Here is a 25,977-nt window from a genome sequence, read left to right as displayed (position 1 = left end):
AAGTTAATCTTTTGTCTCTGCTCCAGAACACTGTCCTCCCATGATAGGGTTGCCTTAAGGCTGTCATAAATTGGAAATGAGTTGAAGGCACACAACAATAACAACTCTTTAAAGGTGCTTAAAGACTCCTTGTTTTGTCGAAAGCAGAATGTCCAAAGGATGTAAGAAGTGCAATCAGTGGAGAGGATCAAAAGAAAACCACTCCAGGCATGGATTTGTAAAGCGTTTTGGCTCTTGTAACTTTGGAAAGAATGTCCTCTGAATGTTGAAAGTACATATTCTTCTCTGACTGCAACCTTATTCAGCTTTTAAGGATCTATGATATCAATTCCCTCAGTTTGGGGATGGGGTGTTTGGAAATGCTGCTGAACTCCAGAAAGGTGGATCTAGCAATTTACTGATTTTCGCCATGTTCTTTTATTTGGCATAGTTCCATCACCATATTCTGAAGACGATGTGGATTCTCTGGAGTGTTTTTTATATTATATTGAATTATTATTACTACTATTACTAGGTCTCTAAAATATTCACAAGATCTTTCCAAACTGGATGCTTCTCCAAGCACTCTTGATTTTCCCTCAAGTCATTCTAGCAGGTACTCCATGGTTGAAGAGATGTCCAGATTATGACTACACACAAGGTAAACAAAAATGGTTTTTCAATATAGCGGTTGTCCTGTGGTAAATTGTCCATGAAAAAAGGAGAGTGTTACCATCAAGGGCTTTCCAAAAAAAATTGGTGTATTTGTAATTATGAACTATCACAGCACTGCGAAAATCAGCAAAAATTAAAAGCATATGTAGCCATTGTTTTGAAAATAGCTTTAAATTATTTAGACTACAGTTAGCCCGTTCAAGGTTCTATTGTCCAGCAATAGCCCTTGAAAGACTTTTTGTACTTTAACCTTAATACTCACTATTTGGGGGACAAATTTTTTTGGTATCTTGAGAATCATACACCTTGAATACATGACTAAGTATGGGAATTAAATAGCTTAAGAACTGCTGCACTTAACCTCAACAATTAAGTTTTAGTTCTTAATAGTGGGGAAAAGAAGCATCAAAGAAATAGATAAAAACATATTCTGATCTCAGCTTTTCCATGCATATAGAAATGCACACTTTTACACCTCTTTATTGTCCTAAAATATTTTTCTAGCTCTTTGTTACACTTTTAGAAGGTATACCCCCCATGGGAAAATGCTAGTGATGCTTGAGCTTATTGCAGGTGTTTGCCGGTACCCAGAAACCAGAACGACAATCTTCTTAGAGGCTCACCAGATGAATTACACTAATTCTCAGTGGCTGTGCTGGAGCCCCCAGTGACGCAGTGGGTTAAGCCCTTGTGCCTGTAGGGCTGATGACTTGAAGGTTGGGTTGTTGACCTGAAGGTTGCCAGTTCGAATCCAATTCGGGAAGAGTGCAGATGAGCTCCCTCTATCAGCTCCAGCTCCATATGGGGACATGAGAGAAGCCTCCCTCAAGAGTGGTTAAAACATCAAAAACATCCAGGCATCCCCAGGGCAACATCCTTACAGATGGCCAATTCTCTCACACCAGAAGTGACTTATAGTTTCTAAAGTTGCTCCTGACACACACACACATAAAATGGCTGTGCTTTTTACCGTTTGGGGAGAATGGGGAAAACCGAATGGCAAACCTTCTTAAGGGTACAACAGTTCTATACACTCTTGCCTGGAATCAAACCCTACTGTATTTAATTGACTTTACTTCAGAACAGGCACACACAGAAGTGCATCATCAGGCTGGAATCCTGTGTCCACTTGTGTGTGTCTGTTTTCATAGGCAAGGAATACCAGTTCCTTCCTCTGAAATACAAGCCACAGCATTTGATATTCCTTGGTGGCCTCTCATCCAAGCAATAATCAGTGCTGATCTTATTTAGCAGAGATTTAAAGATGGGCTTAAAGCCAACCTTAAAAACTGTGGCATAGACACTGAGAACTGGGAAGCCCTGGCCCTTGAGCGCTCTAACTGGAGGTCAGCTGTGACCAGCAGTGCTGCGGAGTTCAAAGAGGCACGAATGGAGGGCTTAAGGGAGAAACGTGCCAAGAAGAAGGAACGTCAAGCCAACCCTGACCGGGACCCGCCTTCCACCTGGAAACCGATGTCCTCATTGTGGGAGAACATGCGGATCAAGAATAGGTCTCTTCAGCCATCTACAAACCCACCCCAAGACACCAGAAATGGAGAACCATCATGCTCAGTCTATGAGGGATCGCCTAAGTTATTTAGCATCCAAGATTAAACAGGATACCTTTAGAATATTTAGGATTACAGTACTTTGAAATAACCCCATTGACATTTAAATCTTAAGTAAACATACAGACAATGTACAATGCAATGCTTGGGAATAGGAATGAAATAATATTCTGCATATAGCTAGATTACATATCCAAGCAGCTCTAACTATGGTAATCTCAAGTGATGTGGAATGCTGGGAGTTGCAGTCCAACACCATCAGGTGGACCATATGATTCCAAGCCTGAGGTAGATAAGTACAGGTAGATACTGTGGATCTTATAATAATTTGCATGCAAAGGGATTTTTAGGACCTTTAGCGAGAGGAAATAAAGTTGGTAGCATCTCAGGAAGCAGATTTCATCTACAAAAGCTATTCTCAGACTTTATGGTGCTACGAGATCTCTTTACATAGGGATCTATCAGACTGACAAAGCTGTGCCTTTGCATTAGTAATGTCTTGTAGTGTCTCAAATCACTTTCCTTCTTACTAGCAAGAATCACTGCATCATTCACATCAAAGACTGCAGCAATCCCAGTCTAGGACAGCACTTCTCAACCTGTCTGATGTGGGAGATCAACATGATTGAGGCCAGCTGTTTATTTCCTGGAAATGTGCCAGTGTCCAGCACCCAAGGGTTCAGAGACCAGCCCTGCTCCAAGGACTATCACTTTGACTAGCCTAGACCAAGGCTTCTTTAACCTTTTGCACGCAATACCCCTTTCAGCTGGATACATTTTTATGTGACCCAGGTATATAAGTATACAAAACAGGTATAAAAATCAAAACATTTACTGTTAACAACCAGCATTATCAAGGCTTGCTAAACAGGATGATTTTTCTATGTATGAAGTACAGATGAAGCATTTTCTGCAGTCCACTTGGTTGCTAAAAGATTTGTGTAAATAACAGCCACTAGGTGAGACATCTTAATTGTTTCCATTTTTTTCGTGATCCTAGCATTAAGCTAAAGCATGTATGGGCAAATTTCAGTCAACCAGGTGTTTTGAACTTCAACTCCCATAATTCAGCCCTCCAGGCTTTTTGAACTGCAATTCCCACAATTCTCTAGAATTGTGGGAATTGAAGTCCAAGACACCTGGAAAGCCAACATTTGCCCAGGCCTGAGCTAAAAGGACTTCTTTTGGAGATGGAACCCATAGTTTAAGAGTCAATGGTCTGTATACCTTCCACCCTACAGCACCCAGAACTCAAGAGGCAGCTCTCAAGATTTCTAAAGCACACAGAGATCATTTTTAAAAAATTCAGCCTGGAAATCAACAACTTCTCAAACAGCACAGATAGTCTTTTGGGAGACCCAGCAAGCACCTTAAAACTCCCTTTGCCGGGGAAACATGACCACTGATTGCAACAGCTAAGCTCTGAGAAATGTTCTCCAACTCCATATTTAGTCAGGTTGCATCTACACTGCCAAATAATGCAGTTTGAACTGTGTTATATGGTCAGCATTGGCCTATAAAATGAGGTACAAAGTGAAATTCACTAAATGTGGACAATTTTAACAGAAAGGAGGAAACCATAAAAATGAACAAAATCTGGCCACCAGTATTTAAAACTCTAAAATCAGGACAGTAAATAACAAACACTCTGAAAACAGGGGAATTCCAGACATAAAACAATCTGGGCCAGCTAGCACCTCCCAACAAAGGATTCCCCCAGGCAGAAAGCAGCCAGGCCTTGAAGCTGCAAGGCTTTTCAATGCTAATCAAGGTGATTAAGTGCAACATTCACACTTGCCTCCAACAGACAAGAGTTCTTTTCCCCACCCTGGACTTTCCAAAAATATATAAACCCCATTTCCTAGTTTCTAACAGACCCCACAACCTCCAAGGATGCTTGCCATAGATGTGGGCAAAACATCAGGAAAGAATGCTTCTGGAACATGGCCATACAATCTGGAAAACTCACAGCAGCTCAGTGATTCTGACCATGAAAGCCTTTGACAACACATTGAACATCTTTACTGTTACCCATTTTTTCGAGACCCCAGCACTGAGCTAAAGGGGCCCCTTTTGGGGATGGGACCCATAGTTTAAGGTCTCTCTACCTTCCACCCTACAGCATCCAGAACACAACTGGCAGCCCTCAAGATTTCTAAATCACATAGAGGCCCTCTTAAATCAGCCTGGAAATTCACAATTTCTCAAGCAGCACAGATAGTCTTTGGAGAGACCCTACAAGCACCTGAAAAACTCCCTGCGCCAGGGAAACAGCTAAGCTCTGAGAAGTGTTCTCCAAGGTTGGGTTATATCAGGCACGGGCAAACTTGAGCCCTCCGGGTGTTTTGGACTTCAACTCCTACCATTCCTAACAGCCTACCGGCTGAGTTATATTGTCAGCGTAGACCCATAACATGCAGTTCAAACATCATTATTTGGCAGTGTAGACCCAGCCTAGGCAATTCACTGAACCCTTTTAAGTCTGCTTTCAGGCTCCCTGGCGAAGTTGTGGTGAGGGCAACACAAGCCTCTGGGAGGGGAAAAAACAAGGAAAGAGCCGCAGAATTGACACGTCCAGGGTGAGCGGGATGGAAAGGGAACACAAAGGCCAACCATTTCTCCTAATGCCCCACGAGGTTATTATTGCCACTTTTTCGCAGCCCTCTAGGACCCCAAAGGATGGATGATGGGATGGAGAAGGGAGGGGGGGGGGATGAAGGATATGGGGGGAGGCAGAGCGGCCCCTATGTCCCCCCCTTGGCTTCGTGGGTCTCTGCCCAGCTTTACCTCGAAGCGACTCAGGCTGGAGCTCTTGGAGCGCGACTTCTTGCGGAGGTAGACGGAGAAGAAGCGGCGGACGGTGAACTTCTTCATGCTGGTCTCCATGGCGGGGCAGAGTCCCTAGGGCAAGGGGCGAGGCGGCGGGGCTCCAGCCATCGGCGGAGGGAGAGGCCCAGCCCAGCCCAGCCCCGGGCCCGCCGCTTGCCTCTGGAGCCCCCTCCGTGGACCCAACTGCAGCGAAAGGGAGGAGGAGGAGGAGGCAGCCCACAACGGGAGTCCTTCCTGGCTGGGCTCGGGGGGAGAGAGAGAGAGAGAGAGAGAGACGGAGGGAGGGAGCCTTGCGCTTCCCTGGATGCTGGGCTCCGGGGCCCTCTTCTCTCCCCGCTCGGCAAGGGCGATGTTATTCTGCTCCGGTTTAGGAGGCGAGAAGCGCTCGCCCAGGAGCCTCTCCGCTCCGGCAGGCCATCAATACAAAGCGTTTCCCTCTCTGGCGCCGCCGCCTCTTCTGCTCCTGAGATAAACCCTTCCCTCCCCTTCCTTTCTGACTTTGCTAGAGTTTGAACCCATCTAGATCCTCTCTGCAGTTGAGACAATCGAGAGTGGAGCTGGAGGCACACCCAAGAGCTTCAAATGCCCGGTTCCTGTTGGTTTAAAGTAGACACAACGAGTCATCGAAGAAATCCCCCCCCCCCCCCAAGCCCCTGCCCTGCAGGGAAATACAACCCAAGCACTCTCGGATTGATGGGCATCACGGAATCTAGCCTCTGAGAACAAAAGCGACGCCCCCAAACACTCTTCGAATTCCACTGTCAAAATGCAGGTTCTTCCTTCTGGATCTCTTTCTTTTCTCTGCAGTTTCCCAGCAAGGAGAACCCCGCTGCCTCTTTCGCTCCTCAATCACCCCGGTTTCCCCCACAGTCCACGTGCTGCGAAACCCATCTTCTTCCCCTCCCTGCTGCGATGGCGTGGGTGATACGAAAAAGGCAAGGCACGGCACTCGCGGACGGAAGATTCACAATCCGTAGCAGATAAACACTTTTTGCCAGCCACACTGGAAGGCCACAACAGGCCACGCAGGAAGGACTTTCTTCTTTCTGCTAGATATGACCCCGGACACCAGGGGAGTACCAAATTTAGTTCAGTCCCACAGAGCAGGAAGTTTTTGCATTACCTATTGCTGGGATTTTATTCTCCAGATACTTGGGGTTCATTCTCTACTCAGTTTGGCTTCTCAGCCCTGGATAGTTGGGATACCAAATGCAAGGGGCTGTAGGCTATATTTCAGGTGAAAGAACTGGCAATATCTGGTTTTTTGTTTTGTTTTTTGTTTTTGTTTTTTACTAAGGACCCAATTCCACTGACTATTTAATGCAGTTTCAAAACAGTGGTTTCACTATGCATATATGATCACATAGGAAATACTGGAACCATTTTGTGGTCTGGATGGCAATGGTGCAAGCCACAAAGCATTGGGTTGCTATGGGTTTTCCAGGTTGTATGGCCATGTTTCAGAAGCATTCTTTCCTGACATTTTGCCCACATTTTGCCCACATCAGCGGTTGTGAGGTATATTGGAGATCCAGGGTGGGAGAAAGAACTCTTGTCTGTTGGAGGCAAGTGTGAATGTTGCAATTAGCCAGCTTGACTAGCTGTAATGACCTTGCAGATTCAAAACCTGCCTGCTTCTTACCTGAGAGAATCCTTTGTTGGGAGGTGTTAGCTGGCCCTGATTGATTCATGTCTGGAAATGCCCTGTTTAAAGAGTGTTGCTCTTTATTTCACTGTCCTGATTTTAGAGTTTTTTAATACTGGTAGCCAGATTTTTTTCATTTTCATGGTTTCCTCCTTCTTGTTGAAATTATCCACATGCTTGTGGATTTCACTGCAGACTAGCTCAACCAGAGAAGTCAGCCATAGCAGAGCACTTGATGAACCAACCTGGACACAGCATATTATTTGACCACTCTAACAATCAAACAAAAGGCAGAACTGCTTAATGCCTTCTTTGCCTCGGTCTTCTCATAAAAAGAAAGCCACCTTCAACCTCAGCAACATGGAATGGACGAAGGATTGGGGGAAATCCAACCCCAAATAGGGAAACAAGTTGTCCAGGAACACCTGGCCTCTCTAAACGAATTCAAGTCCCCAGGGCCAGATCAGCTACATCCAAGAGTATTGAAGGAATTAGCGGAAGTTATTTCAGAACCACTAGCAATTATCTTCGAGAGTTCTTGGAGAACGGGAGAAGTCCCAGCAGATTGGAGGAGGGCAAATGTGGTCCCTATCTTCAAGAAGGGAAAAAAGAACGACCCAAACGATTACCGTCCAGTCAGCCTCACATCAATACCAGGCAAGATTCTGGAAAAGATCATTAAGGAAGTGGTCTGCAAACACTTAGAAACAAATGCGGTCATTGCTAATAGTCAACACGGATTTACCAAAAACAAGTCATGCCAGACTAATCTGATCTCTTTTTCGATAGAGTTACGAGTTGGGTCGATACAGGGAATGCCGTGGATGTAGCGTACCTGGATTTCAGTAAGGCCTTCGACAAAGTCCCCCATGACCTTCTGGCAAACAAACTAGTAAAATGTGGGCTAGACAAAACTACGGTTAGGTGGATCTGTAATTGGCTAAACGAACGAACCCAAAGGGTGCTCACCAATGCGTCGTCTTCATCATGGAAAGAAGTGACAAGTGGAGTGCCGCAGGGCTCCGTCCTGGGCCCGGTTCTGTTCAACATCTTTATTAACGACAGATGAAGGGTTAGAAGGCACGATCATCAAGTTTGCAGATGACACCAAACTTGGAGGGATAGCTAACACTCCAGAAGACAGGAGCAGAATTCAAAACGATCTTGACAGACTAGAGAGATGGGCCAAAACTAACAAAATGAAGTTCAACAGGGACAAATGCAAGATGCTTCACTTCGGCAGAAAAAATGGAAATCAAAGATACAGAATGGGGGACGCCTGGCTTGACAGCAGTGTGTGCGAAAAAGACCTTGGAGTCCTCGTGGACAACAAGTTAAACATGAGCCTACAATGTGATGCGGCAGCTAAAAAAGCCAACGGGATTCTGGTCTGCATCAATAGAGGAATAGCGTCTAGATCCAGGGAAGTCATGCTCCCCCTCTATTCTGCCTTGGTCAGACCACACCTGGAATACTGTGTCCAAGTTTGGGCACCGCAGATGAAGGGAGATGTTGACAAGCTGGAAAGCGTCCAGAGGAGGGCGACTAAAATTATTAAGGGTCTGGAGAACAAGCCCTATGAGGAGCGGCTTAAAGAGCTGGGCAAGTTTAGCCTGCAAAAGAGAAGGCTGAGAGGAGACATGATAGCCATGTACAAATACGTGAGGGGAAGTCATAGGCAGGAGGGAGCAAGCTTATTTTCTGCTGCCCTGCAGACTAGGACACAGAACAATGGCTTCAAACTACAGGAAAGGAGATTCCACCTGAACATTAGGAAGAACTTCCTCACTGTGAGGGCTGTTCGGCAGTGGAACTCTCTCCCCCGGACTGTGGTGGAGGCTCCTTCCTTGGAAGCTTTTAAGCAGAGGCTGGATGGCCATCTGTCGGGGGTGCTTTGAATGCGATTTCCTGCTTCTTAGCGGGGGGTTGGACTAGATGGCCCATGAGGTCTCTTCCAACTCTACTATTCTATGATTCTATGATTCTATGAACCACTATGTCAGACCACACAGAGAAGCCATTGAAATCCACAAGCATGTGGACAATTTCAACAGAAAGGAGGAAACCATGAAAATGAACAAAATCTGGCAACCAGTATTTTAAAAACTCTAAAATCAGGACAGTAAATAAAGAACAAGACTCAGAAAACAGGGAAATTCCAGACATGAAACAATCAGGGGCAGCTAACACCTCCCAATAAAGAATTCCCCTAGGCAGGTATCAGCCAGGCCTTGAAGCTGCAAGTCTTTTCAATGCTAAACAAGGTGATTAATTGCAACATTCACATGTGCTTCAAACAGACAAGATTTCTTTCTTCCACCCTGGACTTTCCACATATATATAAACCTCCCTTGCCTAGTTTCTAATATACCTCACAACCTCTAAAGATGCCTGCCATAGATGTGGGCAAAATGTTAGGAGAGAATGCTTCTGGAACATGGCCATACAGCCCAGAAAATGCATAACAACCCAGTGATTCCAGCCATGAAAGCCTTCATTCTTTACTCAGTTTGGCTTCTTCTCAGCCCTGGCTAGTATATGGATGGGATACCAAATACAAGGGGCTGTAGACTTTATTTCAGATGAAAGAACTGGCAACATCTGAGTACTTTCCCCCCCTAAGGTCCCAACTCCACTCACTATTTAATGCAGTTTCAAATCAATATTGAAGAAAGTAGTGTCAGTTTCTTTCTCCTTCTGCTTTACAGTGGCAGCAAAACTGCAGTTCAGCTAAGAATGAGGAATGATAGTGAATGACAGCTTGATTTGAAAAGAGAGAGGAACCAAGCTTTTTTGAGTGGTGGTTGATAGCCTCCAGGCCACTTGCATGCTGAATTTCCTATGGGTTTTAGTCTGAACCTTAAAGGAGGTCCTGAAACTATGTGGAGCTTTCTATCCTAGAAAGCTCTGTAAAATGAGGCAAAACCTGGAATGGATTCACTGCCCAACTGTCAAGGAATCCACTAGCCACGTAGTTGCCTGAAGCCATTTTTGTACCCAACAGAGGCAAATTTGAATGTCTGCAGCCTCCTTCTAGAGCCAGCATGCTCAACTAGGTCTCCAGGAAAGTAGGGTTTGATTCACAATTCAACATGGAATCCAGTCAATAACCTCAGATGAGTCACACTCTCACAGCCAAAAAAATAAGACAATGACAAACCTCCTCTGAACAACAAACCTTGCCAAGAAAATCACAAAAGATTGCGTAAGCTTTCTGTGTCCCTAGACACAGTCTTAATCAGACAAAACTGTAAATAAAGCAACATGGGGGAGGCAGGATGAGGTCCACCTCTGGTTAGTCATTCTGTGCTTTCAAATCTATTCTCACTTATAGTGATTGTATTCTAGGGCTTCTAAGTCTAACATTGCAGAGCATATTTGCACTCCAGAATTAATGCAGTTTGACACCAGTTTAACTGCCATGGCTCAGTGCAATGAACTCATGGGAGCTGTAAGTTTACAAGACCTTTAGTTTTCTATGCTGAAGGCTAAAGACCTTTTGTCTCATCAAGCTACAAACTGAGCCATGACAATTAAAGTGGTATCAAAGTGATTTTCTCTCTCTCAGCTTCATTGCCATTTAACTGCAATATTTGAAGTAGAGTGCTAATGCTGAATGGGAAGAGCTTTTGTAAACAGTAGATTCCTTTGAAAGGGCAACACTTGCAAAGACCTACTGTGGTACCAAAGGAGAAAAAAAGGAAGAGTATAACACTTAGCATGAAAAATTGCATATAAAATCACCAAATATTAGCAGTACACTTAATATTATGGTGTACCTTGAATAAAAGAACTATTCTATTTATAATGGGCTCATGATTGCTAGAACAGTCTCTCTCACTGTATGGGGACATTCCTTCCTTCCTTCCTTCCTTCCTTCCTTCCTTCCTTCCTTCCTTCCTTCCTTCCTTCCTTCCTTCCTTCCTTCCTTCCCGTCACATGTAACATTAAATGTACAGAAACCTATGGGAGTAATTTTATTTGACCAAAGCAATTATCTTTAATATTTGTACTATTTCAGTATAATTAACAAAAACACTTAGGTTTCTCCCTCCACTCTTCTTTCATGAAACATATGCCACTTCCCTTCTGGTAGCATTCATTGTTAAAACAAAAACACAGGCATCTAAAGATACTCCCTCCCCAGACGTTTTTTCCTCATTAGTATTTAAATGAGATTATCAGAGGCTACAGAATCAAAACACTACTCTGAAGGTGTACTCAGAGGCCAAAATCATATTCACCAGCAGCCACTCTTATAAAGAGGCACACTTGGTGAATAATTATTGCTTCTAAGGTCTATAAGCACTTGGCTCCATCTTCAGCTTATTCTGTTGGTCAATTAATTTCTGAAACAGCCAGAAATATATGAAAAAGAAGGAAAAGTGCTTAGATTACAGTTTTAGAAAGTGTGTCATTATAATCCCTTCCCCTTTTTTTCAGATGAACACGATTTGTTGTAAAACATGATGTTTTGGTGCTTAATTTGTAAAATCATAACCTAATTAGGCTGTGGAAGAACACGCAAGTCAAGAATAGGGCTCTACAGTCACCTCTGTACCCACCACCAAGACACTGCACTTGGAAGGCCATCATACTCGGACAAGGGATTGCCTAAGTAGTAAGTAAGTAGGTCACCCAGAGTGTAAGTCCAACATTCAAACCATTATGCCACACTGTCTCTGCAATGTTTAATATGCTAAACATTACTATTGGAACAAGTGGAGATGAGTTGTGATTCTATACGCAGTTGCACATTTGTAAATTTAAGTAACCTACACAGATGTGGACCTGAATATAGGACAGCAGCCAAGATTATATCTCACAACGTTTGAACAATCAGTATAACAGCCAGGTTAAACAGCACCCAATTTCCTCAGTGATCCTTATAAATAAAGTGCATGCCAAGAAATAAATTAAATTCAAAATTGCCTCATCGTAGTTATAAAATATATAATTCTCAGATCAACTTACAATATGAAAATCTGCAATTAGGAATTCATGACAGCAAATAATTAATTGGCCCTCTGTGGAGAAACCTTTTTCAGCTGTTAATAAAAAATAAGGAAAAAAAGAGCCTAGGTAAAAAAGAAATATACTCAACAAAACCCACCAGGACTAAAGAATGCATATGAGCCAGTGTGGTTTAAGTATTATACAATGATTTTGGATCCCTGCTCAGCCATGAAACCCAGTGGGTGACCTTGGACAAGCTGCAGTCCCCCAGCGCAGAGGATGGACACGGGAAGCCTCTTCTGAACAAATCTTTCATGATAGGTTCATTTTAAGGTCAGCATATATCTGAAATAATGTGAAGACACACAACAGCAGCAATGTAACACATCCCAAGTAGTAGTCCTAGCAGCACTAGCAGTAGTAACTGTACTTATTTTCTTCCTTTCTGTGGGCTAACCAATATCATTAAAACAATTTATAATCCTCTACCCATTTTTATCCTCATTTAAATTAAAAAACCACTTAAAATATCAAATTGGGGGAAACACAGCCTTCCTAAAAGGAACAAAACAATTCCAAAACAATAGAAATATGCAAATATTTCAGAGTTTAACTACCTATTGTTATGAAGTAAAATAAAATCCACAAAAGAGTTATGCACTTATCGGACAACCAAAGGCCCAACACAGTTCATGCAAGCTTTTGAAATTCCACTGGCTTCTTCATCAGGCAAAAGATGCTTTTAAAAAATAATACAGGAGATGGAAAGAAAAGTGATGATTTTGGAGTTACAAGGCCTTCATTTTATATCAGATGTTTTTTCTGTTGCTAATTACTTGGTATGAGAGGGAGCAAGAATCCTAATGCAGGGATTTTGTTTTACTTTGATACATAGCCAACACAGTTCCCCCTGAATACGTTATCTACTAAAACATGGTACCCATGTAAGACAAAATATCCCATTTTTAATCCTGAGGCAGCAAAAGCAATGGGGGTAAAATAGAGTGACTGGTGAGGAAAGACAGGTGAGGAAAAACTAATCACCTTGTTTCCATGCAAAATTCCTTTTTCTTGAAGTTCCTCCTTGTTTTTAAAGAGCTAGGACTAGTATTATAATTCTTATAGCACAATACCCCTTTTTTAGATTTAGTGGGACTAGCAGTGATTCTCATCCTGGGGTCCCCAGATGGTTTTGGCCTACAACTCCCAGAAATCTCAGCCAGTTTACCAGCTGTAAGGATTTCTGGGAGTTGAAGGCCAAAAACATCTGGGGACCCCAGGATGAGAACCACTGGACTAGAATCATGATTAAAAGTTATCCAAACCTTTACTGATGTGCATTTCAGATTGTGTAAACAAGCATAAATGATGTGCTTATGAATATAAATGAAAAGAATGATTGTAAACAAACTTATGATTGCGTAGGATGCCTCTTGGGAAAGGGCCCAGGATCTTGATCCAAATTCCCAGCTTCAATCTCCAAGGTTGACACTATCCCAGGATAGACAATGTGACACCTTTCTCATTTTGTATGAGCCTTAGCCAGTGTAGCCAGTGTTGAATGCGGATGGGAATTAAAGTCCTACAAGTTTCTCAGCAGGACCTACAAGTGAGGTTGAGAAAGACTCTTGTCTGTAAAGCCCCTGCCAGTCAATGTCAGCATCTTTGGATCAATAATGTAAGATTCTTGAATGCAGACTATCAAGAAATCTACCATGGTGAGCACCTGTGTTACCAATTCTCTGCACTCAGCAGTAAAAGAATGCTAGCAATTAGAATGATGAATAAAATCTTTCCCAAAACTAGGCAGAATAAAGTAATTTTCTTAGGAGTCCAAGATCAGTGCAAACCAATGGGCTGTATCCAACTCAAACTTTATTATGCATAATTTAGTTCAGCCAGGCACGATAAGCCTGGAAAATTACTCACAGGTCCTTCATTATATCCATATTCTGTTCCCAGTGAGGGAAATGTTTTGAACTGTCTCCATAGTGATTAAATTAACTCAAATCAATTCTGACAGGAGTCAGGACATTGGGGTAATCAGCAACATGAGCTACCAGTTCTGATCCTTACACCAAAGTGAGGACAATGCCATCTATGAGCCAAACTATCTATAGTCTCTGTAGCTGCTGACCCTATATTCACAGCTCCCAGGACAACCCCACCATTTTTCAGCCAACATCTTTATCCCAAACATTTCCAAACAGTGCCAAGCCACTATAGACAGTGGAGTTTTGCTTCCCTTACTGCCTGCAATATGTAGACTTCAAACCCTAGAACTGGTGGAAAATTGACTAAAACTGGAAATAGCTTCACATCACATCTGATTTTGAAACAAAAAACATGGTGCAACCACCAGGGATGAAAACTGGCCTGCTCTTCAGAGCAGGTACCCAGCACAGCCTTACACAGACAATACTGCTGAGTTGTAACCCCAGGAACATAAATTGATTTTGAAAGCTAGATGGTGAAGAAAGGCAGGAATCTGAAATATAGTGCTGAAGAAGAGTTGTTGTTGTTGTTGTTGTTGTTGTTGTAGACGGGACTACTAAAGACAAAAGAATGGGAAATACAGCAAATCAAGCTTGAGCTCTCAAGTAAGGCTATTATTATTTGGGCATCTCATGAGAAGACACAACGCACTATAAAAAGCCATAATGCTTGGGAAAGTGGAAGGCAGTAAGAAAAAAGGGAAAGTGCATTACAGGTACAGGTAGCTCCCAAATTAAGAATGAGATAGGTTCTATAGATTTGTTCATAAGCTGAATTTGTATGTAAGTCAGAACAGGTACATTTTAAGTTTAACTCCATTTCTCCCTCCCTCCCCCTTCTCCCCCTCTCTATGCTTTGGGTAACAGGGAAGGATTAACACCCCTGTGGTGTTTGCTGTGTTATCTGTTTCCGTGTTCAGAATATTTCACCTCACGTTCTGTCCCTGTGATAACTGGATTTTGGTTGAGTGGTCTCAACCAAAACAAAGGAAAACCTATCATGAGGTTTTCTGGCCATGATTTGTTAAGAGCAGATTTGACATTGTCTTTTCCTATGGCTGAGAGTGTATGACTTGCCCAAGGTCACTCCTAGTAGGTTTACATACCTGAGAAGGATTTCAGTTCTAGTCTCCCAGAGTCTTTGTTCAACACTTAGACCTTTATACCATATTGGCTTTAGGGTATTCAATTGGCAGTGTTGAAATCACATATAACTTCAAATCCCATTCGGAGAATGAGAGGTGTTAGCTTTCTTGTCCTTTGCCTCATGAAGCAGCTAAAAACTGTAAAAAGATCCGTACAAGAACAACATGGAAGAAAGCAAAAGGGAAATGTCATTCTATGATGCATTATCAGAAACTCCTGAACCATTATATGGTGGATTTGTCTACTTATGGGATTGTTGGGAGAAAAGAATGGGCAGAAAGAAATGTCAGAGCAGCATGGCCAATATAGAAACAGGCGTCTTTTTGTGTTGTCTGCCAAGGGCAGAGTGGGCCTTATTCAGAATTGCATTTCTAATGTGACCTAAGGGTTAGGAAATGGAGGGCCTTGTGGTTTACAAGCACTAAAAGATTACTTGTTAAAATCTTGATATGCTATATGACACAGACACAATCTCAGTTATTATCACTAATAATTATAATGGCATCAGAACATGTAAACAATATGTTTGTAAATAAATCTATTAACATAATAGGAGATTTCAGAAGCCTAAAGAAAAAGCAAAAGAATGTCAGATTATGGGACACTGGGCTCAGTGATAAGGTTAATAGGAAAAACTGCATTACTTCACATCAATATTTTCTAGGCATTTCTATGACTTCTATAATAGTAATGAAAAAAATAGGACCAAGGGGCAATTTGCTTGAATCCACAGACAATGAATAGATTTACTGAAAGTGTAGGAGGGGAATGGATTGTGGTTGCAAACTTCAGCAGTGACTACAGTGAACTCAATAAATGTCCCTGTACAGATCTTACATACAAACTTTCTACATGCAGTCAGGAATTTGCAAAAAGCCGAGACCACATTCATTGAGGAGAGGTCTGAGGCAGGAGCTGCCATGGGAATCCTACGACCTCTTCTATGCATTCAGTACACACTCTTAAGAGCAAAGGTTTGAAAGCTTTCATTGTTTATGGGGTTGAGACTCTGTGAATGTCATAGTAATTAGCCATAATTGCTGGGCTGGAGCCACTGTAGTGTAATGGTTTGAGCGCCAAACTATGACTCCAGGAGGCCAGGGATCAAATGTCTGCTCTGCTCACCCAAGAAGACCCACTGGGTGACCTAGCATAATCTATCTGTTCAGGAAGGATTTACACTGCCATATATTACATTATTGAGAGAAAAGTGGGCTATAACAACAACAACAACAACAACAACAACAACAACAACAACAACAACAACAACAAAACTTGGAAACTGCATGAAGGCACGCAATCATAACAAACTGCTGAAATATTTAAGCTTAATATTATGAAAATTTTCAGAGTTGCAGAATAGGAAAATATCATTTTACACATCATCCTAACATACTCGAGAATCAGGAAGGATTCAGAGATTAAAGCATGGTGACCCTGTCACACCTATCCTGCTGCTTGAATTTTGTCTTCCATATAATGATTTATTATGAGAATACTGTCTTCTATTCAGCTTTTATGAGTTTACTCAAAGATTCATCATGGCAGAAAATGATGTAACATATTTGAATCAGATGCACCAGTTTCAAAATTGCTGATGTTCAGACTAGATTAAGCCAACAATTGTGAATATGCTTAATAGAGAGTTAAGCCATCCTGAAAACAATGGAACACTTCAGATGTCCCACAGGATTGTGCTACATTTTTCATACATTTTAATGTGGATATTAAGGCACACCTCTGAAAATTCCCTAAGATATCTCAAGAATGGCACCCCAAATTTAGGATGATTGACACAGGAAACCTTCCAAGGTAGTGTGTGTGTGTGTGTGTGTGTGTGTGTGTACACATACACCTTTGAGAGCCAGTGAGGTATTGTAGTTTGTGTAGTGAATGAAAATTCTGGAAGTCAGGGTTAGAATCCTTGTTTGACCATGGAAACCTACTGAGTGACTTTGGGCAAATCATCCATTTTCTACCTCAGAGGAAAACAAAGTGAAGTTCTTCTGAATAAATCTTTTCAAGAAGGTAGGTTCACCTAGGATCATTGTAAGCTAGAAATGACTTCACGACACACAGAAACTGCTATAACATGTTCCTTCAAGTCACCTGTCATGGGGACCCATGAAGGTCTTAGGATTTGTTTAGGCAAAGAACAATTCCTTCCTCTGAAATATGGCCGACAATAGCTGGTATTTGTTGGTAGACTCCTATCCATATATTAATCAAAGCTGATTCTGTTTAGCTTTCAAGATTAGACATACCCTCATGTTGTTGTTGTTGTTGTTGTTGTTATTATTATTATTATTATTATTATTATTATTATTATTATTATTGTGTTTATGTTTATTTATACCTCACTTTTTTCTCCAAAAAGAAGACTCAAAGTGGCTTACATTAAAAGCATTTCAATACAATTTAAAATCTACAAATATACAAACATTAAAACAGAATTAAATATCAATGGTATTAAAAGTTTACAGTTAAAATCCATAAAAACTTATTAAAAACATATACAAAGCAAAACCACAGCACCCCTTGACTTGATCTTAAAAACCTTATTTTTAAAAAAATGCCAGCCAGAAGAAAAAGATGTTTAGCCTGCCGCCAGAAGGACAGCAGGGAGAGGGCCATTCTGGCTTCCCAGGTGTACCCATGATAGAGTTGCCTTAGGGTTGACATAAGTTACAAATAATTTGAAGGTACATAACCAACAAAAGTTTAATGAAAAATGGGGGAAAGCAATCTTGAGGAAAGGATGTATTGAGGATTAATTTCATTGCTGTCACCATTGACTCCCATGATTTTCAGTAAGCAAATGTTTCATTGGCTGAAGATTATGGGATCTGTTTTCCAGGCCCTGTATTCCTACTTGCTGGAACATGGGTTTCACATCAATACAGGATTTATGTGAGTGTGCCTTTTGAACACATCTTAAGATGGTTATGTGTGTGTGATCCATACAGAAGCATCTTTTTAGAGTATTTTCTGTAGGGAGCTAAGCTATTTGATAATAAAGATTACATGTTTGATTTCCACAGTAATAGCTTTCTTCCATCTGTCCTTAAAACTTGGGAAAAATATGTCAGCACAAACTAGGAATAAAAATAAAAGGGTTACAAACTAATCACTCAACACGTTATTGTCCATCTCTGATAACCACACATTCTCCAATTTATGATTGAGTTATTCGAGTCCTGATAGGGAGGCATGAACTCTTTTTGTGTTAGTAAACACCTAGAGAAAATTTCAACATATGGTATGTGTCTCCCTTCTCAACTTGTTGGAGAATTATTGCAAGGAGTGTAAAGTAGGTGTATTATTCTATCTTGTGTAGAAAGAACTGACAAGATGTCAAATTGAGTTCCTAACAGTTGTTCTTTTCAAATAAAATAAGTACGTACTCCAGTGATTGGAGAAACAAAAGTCATATTTGTGTAGACAGTACAAATACTATAAATATATATGGAACTAGGTGGAATAATTGTAAGATTGCTGCTTTATGTTGCTTGTTCAGATGAAAGAAATGTAATCTGTTATTGTCAAGCAGTTATTTCAGGCTGCAGCACCATGAATGCAGAAGAGATGTTTCCATTATCCAGGCTTGCAGCCTAAAGAGTGATCATTACATTTCCCTCTCTTGTTGGATGTAAATCATGGGACATCAACAATGATGTTAAATTTGTTAACTAATGAAACCTGAATAGCAATCACAACAAAGTCAGGGGCACAATAACTTTGGCATTCAAAGGACTACCAGTTTGATAGATAGTCATGATAATAGAGACAAAGAGAATCTGGGAGGGTGTGAAGGGATTTGCCTTTACAATCTGAATTGAATTGTCACTCATTATGTAGTATTACTATATACAACTGTTACTGAGTGAATGGTTTGTTGGCCCATTCTTTAGTTGAACCTGTACCCATTTGGAAAAGAAATAATGCAGAAATATTGGAAAGAGATAATGTGGTGTAGTGGTTTCAAAATTAGACTACAGCTCTGGATAGAGCGTTATTTAATTAATAATGCAAATTAGAATTCATAGATTAGACCAGTGGTTCTTAACTTTTGGTTTTCCAGGTGTTTTGGACTTCAGCTCCCACAATTCCTAACAGTATGTAAACTGGGATTTCCAAAACACCTGGAGAACCACTGGTAAGACTGTCACGTCCAACAACAACATGGCCTGTTTTGTGCTCCTAACATACAGACACAGCCATCCTCATAATATGGTGGTAAAATGTTTTCATTCTTGATCCAGCTCTTTCTCAGGGCACAGCTTTAAGGTTTGCCTGAAAATTGTCAGATCTATTCAATTGGTGAAGATAGCAGCAGCACTGTTGGGAAGAATTTAGAACATAAATAGGACTTAAAATAATATATAACAATAGGTTACCAATTTTTTCAGGTGATATCTGGTAATTGTTGCACTATTGAGTGCTTTCTGTGAGCCGCCCTGAGTCCCTTCGGGGAGATGGTGGCGGAATACCAATAAAGTTTATTATTATTATTAATTTGGTAGTCTGTATACATCTCATAACCCACACTTGCCTGCCCTGCTGAGGCAGCACTGTGTGTATTCCATATGAAAAATGAGTTCACTTTAGCATAGTTTTTTTTCATCATTCACAAAATGACATTTTCTCAACATTTGGGGTTAAGAGTATTTTACCATCAAATGGAGGACCTTTTAAAAAGCATATGTGCTTCTATATTCCATAATACATACCAGAATAAACTACATACTGATACAGCAGCATTTACCGCAAGGCACTAGAGCGTAGAAAAAAATGTTTGTTTTTTTAATTAAAGGGAGGGCATCATTACTTATAAGCAGATAAGGACTTGGTATGAAAATATCCATGCTGTACTATTTAGGACACCAAAATCTCTTCCAAGCCATCTGTGCACGAACTATAATTAATGAGGTTCTTTGATGCAAGGTTGCCAGGGAACATTATCAGGCTACTACATCACATCACATCATCACCTTTATTTATTTATTTATTTATTTATTTATTTATTTATTTATTTATTTAGTCTAAATACACAATCAGGCTACAGACCTGCTCTTTTTGAAGTCTCCATCCTGCGTACACAATGAATACTTATAAGTGAAGCTGTCTAGACATATACTATAGTTAGTTAAGCTGAATTGTATCCCCTTTAAACTTTGAGAAACAACTGCCTAATCTGTTACATGAGAGAAAATTCACAGTAATTGAATGTACAGCAATTTACATACTTATTGAGAAGTATTAATTAAGTAAACCTAGATGAGAAAATGCCATAAATCAATAGTCCTGACTGTCCTTTCTTGAAACCAAACCTCCTTGATGCTAATATAATTTATTTCTGAGTAAATACACTTTGGACTGCATTATCATTTGTATCTGTTCCGTCCCCCAGGACGATGGTTTGCCTTACCTATTGGTCGTTTGTTTGTTTTCCCTCCTTTACATTTTGTTTGAGCCTCTGGCTGCAAAAGCCTAGGAAAAATGGCTTGGAATCTGCAAGAGCTGGCTGCAGTTTTCTTTGCAGTGATTGGTCAAAGAATGCAACATCTTAGGACCGCCCTTTTTACCAGGGTCTAGTCTCCATTTTAGAGTTTCATTCTGGCTATAGTCTTCCAACGTGCTGGAGCTGTGCAAGGCTAACTGGGACAAATCATCCTCAAAACCAAGCCAATCTAAGCCTATCCAAATTAGATAAGTATTGAATTATACTGATCTGGAATAGGAAATCTAGTTAGAGGAGCAGGGTTATTCCATCGCTTCTAGAACTAATCTTTGCTGTAAAGATAGGGAAGGAAAGAGTTTCTCCTTCTAATATAGACAGCGTGATTAGGGTATAGTGGTTTTATAATCACCTTTGCCTTCTGGAACCAGGGATAATTCTGCAACTAAAACCTATGGAAATTTGTTTCATTTTCTGCAACTTTAAGATCTGTGCCAGGTTTACAACCTTGTATGAATAAACATCCTTTTTTGAAGTTATCCAGACTCAATCGTTCAATATCTATAGGACAGCTTATAGGGATTTGCAGTTCGCCCGGATAAAGGACAGCACGTTTCAGTTTTATAGTTTTTTATTGTCCGGCGGACGGCACAGTTTTGAGGTAGATCAGCGGTTTTTCCGCTTGAGCTAGCTTGCACGGCTTATAGTTTTTTATAGTTTAGGAAGTTTAGTTTAGGCCGCGGCTTTTCCGCCTGAGCTCAGTCTGCATACCTAAAGACTCTACCAGCGTCTGAGGCAGTGGAGCCCGCTCTCAGACCTGAAGGAGTCAAATAGTGGGGCTCTATTTCCTTGCTATTTGGCTCGCGTGTGCGCACGTGGCCCAGTGGCTTTCTGGGTTTGCACAGGCTGTGCAGTTCCCAGCAACGTCCAGGGCTCCCTCGGCGGTAGACCTCGAGCCGCGGAGCACCAGCGACAGTTCTTTGGCTGGCTCTGAGGCGTGAAGCCCACCAGAACCAGGCTAGAACCTGGACAGGCCTGGCAACGCTGCTGCGAGTTCGGCCGGAGCACTCAGCCGGCTTCGACCTACCTCATCGTCCTGCGGTGGTGACCTGCCTCATCGTCCTGCGGTGGTGACCTGCCTCATCGCCTGGCGGTGGTGACCTGCCTCATCGACCTGCGGTGGTGACCTGCCTCATCGTCCTGCGGTGGTGACCTGCATCATCGTCCTGCGGTGGTGACCTGCCTCATCGTCCTGCGGTGGTGACCTGCCTCATCGACCTGCGGTGGTGACCTGCCTCATCGTCCTGCGGTGGTGACCTGCATCATCGTCCTGCGGTGGTGACCTGCCTCATCGTCCTGCGGTGGTGACCTGCCTCATCGACCTGCGGTGGTGACCTCCCTTCACAGCGGGGAGGAGGCGTCTTTTCTCTCCTCCTTTCCAAAGCCAGCCTCGGTGCTCCTTCGGCGGCAGGCCTCGAGCCGCAGAGCACGAGGTGCTTGAAAATTTGGCGAAGTCGCCATTTTGGCAGTTTACGTCACTCGGGCAAGGGAGGTATCAAGTGGCAAGTTGCTGTCAGTTGGCATTTTGCAGCTTGCCCACCAAAGTCTGGCGCCAAAGGTCACAATCTTTGTAAAGTATAGTTACTTAGTGATATATATTGCTATGGTTAAGTGTTGTGCATTGTATTATATATTGCATTTGCTTTTATTGTAAATTTACTTGCTGGTATGTTGTATTTGCTTTTGTTGTAAATTTACTTGCTATTAAGAATACATAATGTCTATGCAATTTCAAGATGATACAGATGGTATACCTCCTTCTGAGGCTGAAAGTAGGAATGAAAGGCCCCAAAGGATAAAGCACCCTTCAGCCAAGATGCTAGCCCATCTAATAGGTGAAAAGGAGCTCCTCCATGTGAGGTTAGGTTCGGCATGGGAGCGAATTGTAACATTGATGGACAGAATTGAGAGCTTGGGTATTACAAGGGTGCCATCCATATTACAGACCGACCTTGAAGAGACCTTCGGTCTCTGGAGGGGTTTGGTGTCTAAGATAGTCCAGGTCCTCGAGCGCATTAACGCCAAGGATTCAGAGTTAGAAATAGTGAGTGTCTTAGCTGACACTAATGAGAAAGAAAATAAGGTGAGGGCAATTCTAGATGCCTTGGAATTTAGTTCTCCACCTGTTAATCTAAGGTCTGAGCCAAAAGGAAATCAGTCTTCCTTATGCAGCCATGAGACCAATCTTTTAAAATCACCTGCTGTGGCACTTAGTCTTAAGTCCAACCGCTCTAGCCAGGTATCTAAGCTAAGGGAGTGTGCATCATCTAAACATAGCCACTCTAGCAAGTCTTCTGCTGCTGGGAGTGCCATCTCTTCCCTAGCTGCCTTGCACATTAAGGAGGCTGCACGTCTGGAGCTAAAGAGCAAGGTAGCGGGGGCGGAGGCTGATGCTAAGGCAGCTGATCTCACCCTTCCCTTTAAAGAAGAAGAGCAACGACTGCAAATAGAACAGGCCCGTAGACAAAGCGAAATGCAAATAGAACAGGCCCGTAGACAAAGCAAAATGCAAATGGAACAGGCCCAAAGGCAAGGTGAAATAGAAATGCTTAGAATAAGGATGGATGCTACTGCCAAAAAGGTAAGGGCTGAGACTTTGGCCAAGGCCCTAATTGAGCCACTCACAGAAGAAAATGTAAGTCAGTTGCCGAAGCAGGACCCTTCTTCCAAGGTGCTTGTGCATCTTAATAGCTTAAACAGCCAGTTTTCGGATGAGGAACAGGAAGACTTCTCTCCTTACCCAGAGCAGGGCCCCAAAGTCACTTTTGAGTTTCCTGCAGAGCAGAGCGTCATAGCGGGGAGCTCACCCTTGCCCGAGCTACCTGTGCCTCCTGCTAAATCCCTAGGTCAGTCAATCAGGGCCTCAAGGCCAAGTGCTAGTTGGCCCTTACAGACAGCTGCACAGGGAGCCACCGATTCGTCAGTGGTCGATGTCATCCCTCCAAGAGGCCAAAGGTTGACGCAAGGTGCACGGTGGGAGTCCACTCCACAACAGCAAACTCCTCAATTGTTCCCTTCGACGCCAGAGTCCCAGCTTGTCTCCATCATCAGAAGCCCCAGAAGAGATCTTAAGGACAAGGGTGTCGAAAAGTTTTCGGACAAGCCTGAGGAATTTCTTCTCTGGAAGGCCACCTTCCAGAGAGCAATCAGAGACTTAAAGTTATTGCCTGAGGAAGAACTGACTCTTCTGGCTGCATGGTTGGGCCCAGCCTCATCCTCACAAGTTAAGAAGATCTACGCAGCCCACGTAGCCGATCCCGACAAAGCCCTGGAAAAGGCCTGGGCCAGGTTGCAGCAGAGGTATGGGGCCAGCACAGAGATTGAAGCATCTCTTATGGACAAGCTCCAAAGGTTCCCAGCTTTGAAACTCAAAGACTTCAAACTCTTGTGGGACCTCAGCGATCTCCTTACGGAATTAGAGTCGGCCAAGGAGAATCCAGAACTGCCCGGTTTGAAGTGCCTCGATCAGCACCTGTCCCAGAGGCAGATCTTGACCAAGCTGCCCTTCACTTTGCAAGAACGCTGGGGACAGGAGGTCTTCAACTACAAGGAGGCCCACTCCCAGGCATACCCTCCATTTTCTCATTTGGTCCAGTTCATCACCAGGGCGGCCAGAGAAAGGAATGATCCGCAGACGGGCCTCCCCACCTTATACCAAGGGACCCAGCCAGAGAAGGCACCTAAAGTGGAGAAAAAACCATCCAGAGAGGCCAAAAGACCGGTTAGTGTTAAGGCTGTTGAAACTCAGCACAGGGCCAACGAATCCAAGTCAGAGGTGAAGGAGGTGCTCTGCCCCATTCACCAAAAGCCTCACAGTTTGGCCAACTGCCGGGAATTTGGCAAGAAGCCTTATAAAGAAAGACAACAGATTGTACAGAAGCTGGGCATATGTTTTAGGTGCTGTGGAGCAACTCCTCACTTTGCATCCAACTGCAAAGAGGACGTCAAATGCGCAAGGTGTAACAGCCTTAAGCATTGCACCGCGATGCACAACTCTGACGCTGTCTCCCGCGCCAAAGGGGACACGTCTTCCAAAGAAGGGTCATCTACTGAAGCCACCAACATGCAGACCGCGTCACGGATGCAGGAGGATGCTCCATCGGTCGCCTGTACTGAACTATGCTCTGACGTGCACCAGTTCAGAGTCTGCCATCCCATCTGCCTAGCAGATGTATATCCAGCCAGAAGACCTTGGCTTAAAAAGAGACTCTATGTGGCCCTGGATTCACAGAGCGACGCCTCCCTGGCTACTCCAGAGTTCTTCCGCATGTTTGACCTTAAAACCAAGATGGTTGACTACACTATGACTACGTGTGCAGGAAAAAAGAAGTTGCAGGGTCGCATAGCATCTGGCTTTGTTGTCTCCTCTTGCGACCAGAAGAGGCAGTTCAAGTTGCCAGACCTGATTGAGTGTTCCTCCATCCCTCGGAACAAAAAACAAATTGTAACTAGAGAAGTTGTGGAGGCTCATCCACATTTGCGACGATTAAAGAATGCCATACCTGCTTTCCGTCCAGATGTGGACATTGCCCTTCTGCTTGGTGCGGACTGTCCGAACTTGTTCTATGTGAACGACCAAGTTAAGGGACCTCCAGGGGCGCCCATTGCTCAGCTGCTACCACTAGGCTGGACAGTTACAGGCCCAGTGTGCATAAACAAGATGCACCCACCATCGTCGTTGGACTCCAATCAAGCACAGGTGCTTAAAGGTGGACGTCCTACACTTGTGCGCAGTTGCCTAAGTCACATCTCAGTCTACTGCCAAGCAATAACTCCAGAGTATTCCTCCATCTTCAAAGTCTCTGAGAGAGACGAAGCCACAGCGCTCTCGAAAGATGAGCAAAGGTTTTCGGACATTATGAATGCTCAAGTCTCACGAAGTGCAGAGGTGAAAGCCTGCAAATCAACCACAGAAATCAAGATGGGCCAAAGATCTTGCCTGGAACCACACCGTTTTGAATGTTTTTCGGAGTGGCACAGTCTTCTTAGAGCAGTTGCTAGGCTTATACATCGTTTAGCTTGCAAAGATAGTGAGCCTTTACAGGTCCAGGATATGATAAAGGCTAAGAGCGTCATATTCAAGTCAGTACAGAGATCTGCTTTCAAGCAGGAAATAGCTAGGCTAGAGCAAGGGCTCAACATCCCTAATCAAAGTCTTCTAAATGAGTTAAACCCATTTCTAGACAAGGAGGGTATTTTGAGAGTTGGAGGAAGGTTAGCCAAAGCTAAACTCAAGGCGTGAATAAAAAACCCCATCATCATACCCCCTAATAGTCACACTGCATTGCTGCTCGTTCGGCATCACCATGAAAGGATCCATCATCAGGGTAGAACTCTAACTGAGGCAGCCCTTAGAAATGAAGGTCTGTGGGTAGTTAATGCCAAAAGGTTGGTCAACAGTTGTATTTTCAAATGTGTTAAATGCAGGCGCCTTAGGCGAAACTGTCAAAGTCAGTTGATGGCAGAACTACCTCAGGATAGGACTTTGACAGACCCACCCTTTTCCCATGTGGGAATCGATGTGTTTGGTCCTTGGGAGGTTGTCACTAGGAAAACCAGGGGTGGTGTTGTAAATAACAAGAGGTGGGCAGTTTTGTTTACTTGTTTAGTAATACGAGCTGTCCATATAGAAGTCATAGAAGGGATGGACACTTCATCATTTTTAAA

General features: G+C 42.8%; 1 protein-coding gene across 4 annotated transcripts in view; it reads right to left on the bottom strand.

Annotated features, from left to right (window-relative positions):
• Positions 1–25,977, bottom strand: part of rps6ka2 (ribosomal protein S6 kinase A2) — a 282,808-nt gene that overhangs the window by 167,171 nt on the left and 89,660 nt on the right. The window contains exon 1 of one of the 4 annotated variants that reach the window (XM_003215832.4): positions 5,010–6,458. The exons of the other annotated variants lie outside the window; for them this stretch is intronic. Coding sequence (XP_003215880.2) covers positions 5,010–5,108 — 99 coding nt within the window. The 5' untranslated portion in view covers positions 5,109–6,458. Of the gene's footprint in view, positions 1–5,009; positions 6,459–25,977 lie in introns of those variants that run through there. 4 annotated transcript variants of the gene reach the window in all.

The sequence above is a fragment of the Anolis carolinensis genome, chromosome 1 (genome assembly GCF_035594765.1).
Source record: "Anolis carolinensis isolate JA03-04 chromosome 1, rAnoCar3.1.pri, whole genome shotgun sequence".
Lineage (NCBI taxonomy): Eukaryota > Metazoa > Chordata > Lepidosauria > Squamata > Dactyloidae > Anolis > Anolis carolinensis.
Note: the sequence above shows the minus strand (reverse complement) of the source record. Positions and strands in the feature narration are given on the sequence as shown.